This window comes from Micropterus dolomieu, linkage group LG13 (assembly GCF_021292245.1).
Source record: "Micropterus dolomieu isolate WLL.071019.BEF.003 ecotype Adirondacks linkage group LG13, ASM2129224v1, whole genome shotgun sequence".
Lineage (NCBI taxonomy): Eukaryota > Metazoa > Chordata > Actinopteri > Centrarchiformes > Centrarchidae > Micropterus > Micropterus dolomieu.
This window is the reverse complement of record NC_060162.1, coordinates 32,109-41,181: the sequence shown is the minus strand read 5'-3', so window position 1 is coordinate 41,181 and position 9,073 is coordinate 32,109. Positions and strand designations below refer to the sequence as shown.

The following is a 9,073-nucleotide window of genomic DNA, read 5'->3' as shown; positions in this document are numbered from 1 at the left end:
TGACTTTAAAATTCTATTGATCACTTTTAAAGCTCTTCATGGCCTCTCGCCTTGTTATATTTCTGACCTTTTAGTCCCATACGCACCAGCACGTACCTTGAGATCCTCGGGCAGAGGTCTGTTGTCTGTTCCAGAGTCTCGACTGAAAACTAAAGGGGACAGAGCGTTTGCTGTCAGGGCCCCGAGGCTCTGGAACAGCCTGCCCGAGGAAATCAGGTCGGCTGAGTCAGTGAACTCTTTTAAGTCCCTTCTTAAAACATACTTTTATAGGAGAGCCTTTCCCGATCTTATTTGACTTTATTTTATCCCTTTTATTTTATTTTACTAATTTTATATTAATCTGTATTTTAGTCTTTTCAATGTTTTCATGCTTTTATCTTGTATTGTTTTTGTATTATTGTCTCTTGGGTATTATTGTCTTTACACTTGTTAAAGTACTTTGTAACTTGTTTTTGAAAAGTGCTCTACAAATAAAGATTATTATTATTATTATTTTCCTCTGCAGTTGTTGCTGCACACTCTGTGACTGCCGGACCAGAGGGCTCGGTGAGTGGGTGGCTGGCCGGCCTCGCCAGCTTCCCCCGCTGCCACTTGTGGAGCTCCTCAACTCTGAAAACCTTCAAGCAATTTTTGATCCGCCATCACTTTTCGTAAAACTGTCAGTATTCACCATCTACACATTTGATTTCTCGCCTCAAAACTTCTTAGAAGTGGATTTAGCGATAGTGTAGGAAACTGTTGTCGGCCTCTCTGCTGCTTCCCGCTTCTCCCGCATACTTCCACTATGTGGCTAAAATGGCGGTCGTTGAGGGTGAAACGTGTCCAGCATTCCACACTCAGCTATTAGTGCACCATCCTCTCGGTGCACGTTGCCTCAGAGCTCCGTGTGACTGCTTTAAATGGGTTTTATATTTTTAGTTTTCACGCAGCCCGTCGCAGCCGGTAAAATAAATGGCTTGGTGACGTGAGGCTGAATATTCTGAGCCTACAGTTTGGTCGGCCCATGTTGTCCATGTTGTTTGACGTACAAAAAGGCCTCTGAGAGTGATGCCCTAAACCCAACAGGAAGTGACTCGCATCACGGCACGAGGGCCCATCCAAACGCTGCGTTTGTAAAATATGCCGCTCTGCTGCCATGTCTGTGATTGGTCATCTGCTGCTAACACCGCCTCGTGTGAACGTGCTCATGGCAGGAATCCCTGAGCTGATTTCCTGTTTCATAACCACCTTTGTGACCGCTGAGCCGGATCTTTGGTGTTAGTAAGGCCAGAGAGATCCTGGGTTACCGGCTTCCTGGTCCAGGACCAGGTGCTTGTTACCGGCTCCGGGCCCCAACACAGTGGACTGACCAGCGAGTGAAGGTGTGTCAGTGAGCGCCGCCTCCAGTCAGGACGCCACTTTCCTTTTTTTGGTCAAAAGTCTACAGCTCATTAAAAAGAAAAACGTTAGTGACACCTCTCACCTCCGGCCTCGCCGTCTGATCGCTCCATCGCCATCCAGACTTCTGCTACGCCTGAAAGACAGACAGGAAACACGTCGTCCTTCCTTCCTTCCTTCCTTCCATCCTTCAAGCCTTCCTTCCTTTCTTTGATTCTTTCTTACCTCTGGGGTCTCACTCTGTGTTGATCTTCTTCTTCTTTGGTTTTTGGAGGAAAGCGAGGGTTGAAGAGGCTGCTGGAACCAAATTCCATTAACAAAGTAATCAGATTAACATGGCCGATGTATTCTTTCACTCCAAGTCAGTAATCAGATTACTTCCATAATATAATTAGATTACATGCCGTCTTCACGTCTAACAGATTTCATTGTTTTACCTCAGAGGGCTGCTGTTTTCCCATGGTGCTCTGGGCTTTGCCTGGTCCTGTGCTGCCCAGCCCTCTGACCTGCAGATACAAGACAAACTGCATCACATGATCACATGAGATCATCCGAAACGTTCCCCCTCTCCGCTCAGTGTTTCTCACCTCTGGACCGCAGGAGGCGCCGTCTGCACACTCACTGTCTGATTGGCTGAGCAGAGGAGAGAAGGCGGGGACAAACTCAGCTCTAGAAAACTAAACGGTGAACTGAAAGGATGCGAATCACCACACAAACGCAGACTACGTAAAGTAACTCCAACCGCTGTGCAGGGTGGATATGAGGCTGTCCGTTTGTGATCTGATCTGATTCAAAAGGGTCACATGCTTTCTCCTGAGACTGAATCTAAAAAGGAATAAATGTTTTACTGTTAGAGGTGAATTAAATGATAATAACCACTGTGCTGTTCTGGTCTCATGCAGGAATCTCCTGCGGTTTGCTTGGTGAACGTTTTTTTTCTCAGCAAGCCGACCTTCAACCAAGGAAGAGTGGGCGAACGAGCAACACTAAATATGACAGAAACAGAGAGAGAGAGAAAAGTCATCTTAAAATAAAGACTGAACTAATATATTTCATAAACAACAAGATGTAATCAGCTAAAACTGATAAAAACAGGAAAGTTTTGTTTACCTGTTGTGTTTCAGTTTGTTTGTTAATGGATTCGACATCCTGAACAAGTAAACAATAATAAATAAGTTCTATGCAGACGAAGAAGCCAGCGCGTGTAGGATTTTCAACAAACAAAACAAACAAACACAAACTTTGTTTCACCTGAAGAAGACGTGATGCTCCACACATGATCTCCACAGACGTTTACAGTCGGATCGCTCCGACATCTGAAAGAAGAAGGATGTCTCTGAACCCTGCCCCCCCCCCCCACACACACACACACACGTTATTTCAGAAAATATAATTAGATTTGAAGAATTTCTGACTTTTATTTTCAGATTTTTCTTTAAATATTTTCATTCAACAGTATTTAACTATTGGATGCTTCTAGCGCCGCAGTCTGCGGACACACAACGTTATCATCAGTCACTGCATGCGGTATTTAGTGCGTTCTTGTTTGTAGTATTCTAGATATTTAATACTCTTCACTCTGATACTTCACTTTGCCTCAACATCCTCACCAGCATTAGCACTGCACAGCTAGAGACTCGTACTAGCATTAGCATCAGTCAGCCAATAGGAACTCACTTTTTTCCCGACGACTCTGAGCTCAAAGGTCTCGTCTTTAAAGTGAATTTTGGTGACTCTCTGCCTGAAGGAAACATCCACATGAACACATGTCATTTATTTATATCCAGACAACATTTGCTTGTGCTGCTTATTGTTGTGGTGGCAGCCCGGCTGACGGTGACTGAGTGAGTTTATTTATCCTTTTATCTTGTGATTCTGTTTTGCCTGCCTGGCTGTGTCTCCTCTGCTCTCCATGCTAGTGTTCTCCCTCTCTCTCTCTGCTCCTGAGCCCAGCTGACGATCCACACCTGCACCTCGTCAGCCTCCTCCTCCGCCTGCCACACCTGCCAGTATATCAACCCCGGTTCTCTGCTTGATCGTCGTTGCTCCTGACCTGGTGCCATTTCCTCACTCAAGCTCTTGATTAACCTGCAAAATCTGTTTCCCAGTTCTTGGTTTTCCCCTGTGTCTAACCCTGTCTGTCTGTCTGTCTCCCCAGGTTCACTCACCTCCGTCCTCCGTCCAGTCATCTGGGCTCGCCTACCTGCCCTCTCCCCTCAGACGTCTTCCACGGCGCCCTCTCGGCTCCCCCTTGTGCCTCACACTCAGCCTGCCACCACACTCCTCCGCCAACCCCCCGGTGCTCCTCGCCCCCCTCGGCCCCCCTCGCCCCCCCGGTGCTCCTCGCCCCCCTCAGCCCCCTCGGCCCCCCTCCATTTGTTATTTCAATCCCAGCTGCTGTCTTGTAAAAATGTGTGACCACTTCAGAATAATTTGACTTTGAAGGAAAGGTGCGTTTCATGCGGACAGATGAAACACAACGATACACATTGAAATTGTTGTTCTTGTTTTAATTTAAAATGCTTGATAGTGTCCTTCTTAAGATATGACTGCAAACATATTCTGTCCTTTTTCTCACTAATAAATAACTTTTAGAACATCAAACAGTTAATGAGCCTTTAGATTAGATCTGCAGCCTGTTCTCCTGGTCCACTCTAAAGACCCTGTTACTTGGCTGCCAGCATGCTGGTGGTCCAGCCTGCAACCTGGTGGACTCCTGCAGGATCTACATAGGGCAGAATGGCTCCGTGTCGGGACGATTGAATCCAGTGTTTCAAACACTTAAAACTTCAGGATGTGTTAAAGTACTAACTAATGTGTCATGTGATCGTGACCACAGCACATTAAACAGTAAAACAGCTTCTTCCGTGTAACTCTGAATCTGTGGCGTATCCTCCTGATCTTTCACGGTCCTAGGAAGCACTGAATCCTGAATGTGCTGAGGTACTTTGGCAGATCACACTTGTATGAGCTCGGAGAAAGTCGCTGTGTTTCATTTGTCCCTGCTCTCCCCTCATTATATATATATATATAATGTGAAGGCTGAACATGACGTTTTGAGAATTTCAATTCTGATCTGAGAAATGTTGTAAAGAGAAGAACTGGAACAAAGATAGTAATTGAGGAGTCTCTCCTACCAGAAATACTTTCCCACCAGCACTTTGTTCTTGTAGATGACCACGCCCCCTGGAATTGGACCAAGGAAGTACTCGGTTTGGTTCTCACCCTGGCAGAGAATCATGGGAGTGCAGATGGAGAAATAACTACACATAAAATAAGTCTACTGATGCTGAAATAAAAAGTGGGAAAATGTGAAATTGGTAAGTGAACTGTTGTTCTCAGTGTAAATGCTAAACATTTACAATCTGCCCCAGAATCTGTTCATCCAAATCACGTGATTACAGAAGGTCGAAACAGTGGCTGTGTTGATGAGTGGTCTTACGTAGGCGGCGAACAGAGAGACTCCGAACATCTGCAGGGAGCTGCAGAGAGACAGGAAGAGACACTGAGCCTGAGGACGAGAGACACCGCTGCACAATGAGACAGAGAGAGAGGGGTTAGTGAATGAGGAGACTCCTGGACTCAGCTGAGAGCCTGGTGCACCGGGAGTGACCAACCCTGACCTCAATCTTTTTATAATGTTCAGGTTAAAGTAAGAACTACCCATAAGCTGTGCGTTACCTTGTTATTGGTGCCTTTCATTGAGTTTAATATTCAGACTAATAAACACTCACAACTTTTCCAGTTGTGTTCTTTTCACTGCTGTTTGTTGTCCCCCCCAGTCCGTTTCCTGCAGGTATCTGCGTTTTTGGCATTTGGTGTATTTTCTGCTGTTTCCTGTGGTTATTAAATAAATAATAAAGACAACAAAGGACTAAATGAAAACTCCTTTGTTAAAGTAAAATCTGTCGGTCACAACCTGGTGACCAGCTGCTCAGACTGCGTACCAGGCCGCTGGGCAGGACAGGGTTCAAACTAACAACCATAAAGTGTTTTTCTGCTCTCCTTTAACATTTCATAATATCGGTTTGTAATTACATTTTTCTTTCCTCTCAGTTTTATTAGAAACTTCATTTTTACTTTAGTGTTTTGTAGATGCGATTCTCCTCTGAGTCCGACTGCTCCACCTCACTGTGGTCGCCTCGCTCCGCTGGTGATTAAGAAGAATTAAAAAGGAATAAAGATAAATATAAATAAATTGTGATACTCTGATGTTTCAGTTGTAAAAATACAATGTAGACACAGACAGAGAGAAGCGGCTCAACTAAATATTTTAATATTAATTTAAAGGCTTATTTTCTGACCCTGCCGCATCAGAGCGGAGAGTCTGGGTCTGAGGTGGGGTGGGACTGGCAGATGACCTCGTCGGATGTCCTGACAAACCTGCAGGTAGAACTGAAACCTGAAAGAGAAGACACGTTAGTTACCTAAATAAAGAGAAAACATATTTAAACTGAAGAACTGAAGACTTTCCAGCGCTCAAGGCGAGGCAGACAGGCAGGCGAGGCAGGTATGAAACTGTAGGCTAATTGCATTATCTTTCATTTAATAAACTATACATAGTTTATTAAATGAAAGATAATGCATAAATACTATAAAATACATGAGTCATTAAAAAGCAAGTAATTTGAAAAAAAAAGAAATCATTAAGAATGTCTTTTAAAAAGTCTGGACGTTTTTATTAAAAGATTAAAATGTTTAAATAAGGTTTAAGAATGTTAAAAAAAAGTTGAAAGTTGCATTTTACATTTACTCATTTGGCAGACGCTTTTATCCAAAGCGACTTACATTTGAGGAACAACATACAACGATAAACAGAGCATCAAATACAGATCTACAACTGACAATACATAATAGTAAGAGCAGCAATAAATACTTGTAAGAGCTCACAGTACATATCACATCAATGAGGTAAATACCTAGGAAAGAGTTAACAAAAAAGTGCAATCAATACAAGATCATTGTAGGGGATAGAAGAAGAAGAGCACAGGAAGTGCATATTAGAGATTAGGAGTTAGAGGTATTATAAGAGGAAGTTTTCTCGGAAGAAATGAGTTTTCAAGAGCTTCTTGAAGTTAGAGAGGGACGCCCCTGCTCTGATGGCGTGTGGTAGCTCGTTCCACCATCGTGGTATCACAGATGAGAACAGGGACTGGGATTGCTTTGTGTGAAGGGATGGCAGAGCCAGGTGACGTTCGTTGGAGAAGCGTAGCGGCCGAGAAGGAACGTAAATGTGTATTATGGAGTTTAGGTCGGAGAAATATACCGCGGGAGGTAAACTGACGAAGAGTGGGAGCTGAGCCAGGGTATTTAACTGCAGGAGTTGATGGTGATGAGCCACAGGTGCGGAACCCTCCAGGTGGCGATGAGCCATGGGACTGGTCACTACCGGTTTCAACTGGGACACGTGGAAGGTGGGGTGAATCCTCATCGACCGAGGCAATTGGAGTCTGACAGCTGAGGAATTTACGAGTATTTCAACATAATAGGGATCAATGAACCGAGGTGACTGTTTTCTGGACTCAAACCTGAAGGGAATATTCTTGGTAGATAACCAGACCTTCTGACCTTGCTTATAATCGGGGGCCGGGACTCTATGTCGGTCTGCCAGGCAGCGGTTGTTCTCCGTAGACCTGAGGAGAGCGGCCCGGGTGTCCCTCCAGACCCTGCGACAGCGGCGGAGGTGGTGTTGGACTGACGGCACTGAGAGGTCACTCTCCTGAGCTGGGAACAGAGGGGGTTGGTAGCCCAGAGAGGCTTTGAGCGGTGACAGACCCGTAGCCGCACTGACGAGGGATTTGTGGGCGACCCAAGCCAGGTAGGAACTCCAAGAATTGGTGTTCTGGGCAGTGATATAGTCCTCTGATACATCGGAGGACTATAAGCTTTATCAAAGAGGAAAGTCTTAAGCCTACTCTTAAATGTGGAGATGGTGTCTGCCTCCTGAACCCAAACTGGAACCTGGTTCCACAGGAGAGGAGCTTGATAGCTGAACGCTCTGGCTCCTAGTCTACTTTTGGAGACTCTAGGAACCACAAGTTGCATTCTGGGAGCGCAGTGCTCTGGTGGGGTAGTAAGGTACTATGAGCTCTTTAAGATAAGATGGTGCCTGACCATTAAGAGCTTTGTAGGGTAGAAGAATGATTCTACAGGAAGCTGAGGAGAGACGTGACCTCTGCTTCCTGTCACAACGTGCTGCAGCGTTCTGGATCAGAGACCACATGTAAACTTTTATTTCATCAGAAAACAGAAACATTTGATTTGTTTTTTGCATTTTTCAGAAAAGAAAAAACTTTTTAACAATAAAAAAGGCGCGTTCTGCTGTGACATCACGCCTGACATCATCATGACATCACTCAGACAGCCAGAGTTTGAAGGTTCGGTCGTAGGAGCTGGTGGCGAGAGGAGCTTGATAGCTGAACGCTCTGGCTCCTAGTCTACTTTTGGAGACTCTAGGAACCACAAGTAACCCTGCATTCTGGGAGCGCAGTGCTCTGGTGGGGTAGTAAGGTACTATGAGCTCTTTAAGATAAGATGGTGCCTGACCATTAAGAGCTTTGTAGGTAAGAAGAATGATTTTAAATTCTATTCTGGATTTTACTGGAAGCCAATGCAAAGAAGCTAAAACAGGAGAAATGTGATCTCTTTTCCTGGTTCCTGTCAGAACACGTGCTGCAGCATTCTGGATCAGCTGAAGAGTCTTAACGGACTTTTTCGAGCAGCCTGTTAATAAGGAATTGCAGTAATCCAGCCTAGAAGTAACAAATGCATGGACTAGTTTTTCTGCATCGTTTTTAGACAGGATATTCCTGATTTTCGCAATATTACGTAGGTGAAAAAAGGCGGTCCTTGAAATTTGCTTAATATGAGACTTAAACGACATGTCCTGATCAAAGATAACTCCAAGATTCCTCACAGTGGTGCTGGAGGCCAAGGCGATGCCATCAAGGGAAACTATATCTTTAGATAATGCGTCACGGAGGTGCTTAGGCCCCAGAGCAATAACTTCAGTTTTATCTGAGTTTAACATTAGAAAATTACAGGTCATGCAGGTTTTAACATCCTGAAGGCACATTTGAAGTTTAGCTAAATGATGAGTTTCATCTGGCTTGATCGATAGATCAAATATAGCGTATCATCATCAGTAGATAGAGTATCATCTGCATAACAATGAAAGCTTATGGAATGTTTCCTGATAATATTGCCTAAAGGAAGCGTATATAAAGTGAACAGGATTGGTCCGAGGACAGATCCTTGAGGAACTCCATGACTAACTTTGGCGTGCATGGAGGACTCATCGTTAACATGTACAAACTGAAATCGATCTGATAAATAGGACTTAAACCAGCTTAGAGCGGTTCCTTTAATGCCAATGAAATGTTCCAGTCTCTGCAATAGGATCTGATAGTCAATGGTATCAAATGCAGCACTAAGATCTAATAAAACCAGTACAGAGACAAGTCCTTTGTCTGATGCAATAAGGAGGTCGTTAGTAATTTTCACCAGTGCTGTCTCTGTGCTATGATGAGCTCTAAATCCTGACTGAAAATCCTCAAATAAACTATTGCTCTGTAGAAAGTCACACAGCTGTTTAGCAACTGCTTTCTCCAGAACCTTAGAGAGAAATGGAAGGTTAGATATAGGTCTATAGTTGGCTAAAACATCTGGATCAAGTTTGGGCTTTTTCAGAAGAGGT

General features: G+C 44.3%; 1 protein-coding gene across 3 annotated transcripts in view; it reads right to left on the bottom strand.

Moving 5' to 3' along the window:
• Nucleotides 1-9,073, bottom strand: part of epb41l4a (erythrocyte membrane protein band 4.1 like 4A) — a 30,636-nt gene that overhangs the window by 4,787 nt on the left and 16,776 nt on the right. The window contains exons 6-17 of one of the 3 annotated variants that reach the window (XM_046066921.1): nucleotides 5,682-5,779; nucleotides 5,458-5,527; nucleotides 4,820-4,907; nucleotides 4,515-4,603; nucleotides 3,055-3,118; nucleotides 2,629-2,720; nucleotides 2,488-2,526; nucleotides 2,254-2,363; nucleotides 1,965-2,010; nucleotides 1,815-1,883; nucleotides 1,603-1,674; nucleotides 1,463-1,513 (exon numbers count right to left, since the gene is read on the bottom strand). In XM_046066921.1, coding sequence (XP_045922877.1) covers nucleotides 1,463-1,513; nucleotides 1,603-1,674; nucleotides 1,815-1,883; nucleotides 1,965-2,010; nucleotides 2,254-2,363; nucleotides 2,488-2,526; nucleotides 2,629-2,720; nucleotides 3,055-3,118; nucleotides 4,515-4,603; nucleotides 4,820-4,907; nucleotides 5,458-5,527; nucleotides 5,682-5,779 — 888 coding nt within the window. The remainder of the gene's footprint in view (nucleotides 1-1,462; nucleotides 1,514-1,602; nucleotides 1,675-1,814; nucleotides 1,884-1,964; nucleotides 2,011-2,253; nucleotides 2,364-2,487; nucleotides 2,527-2,628; nucleotides 2,721-3,054; nucleotides 3,119-4,514; nucleotides 4,604-4,819; nucleotides 4,908-5,457; nucleotides 5,528-5,681; nucleotides 5,780-9,073) is intronic. The other 2 variants (XM_046066922.1, XM_046066923.1) reach the window with 2 other exon arrangements.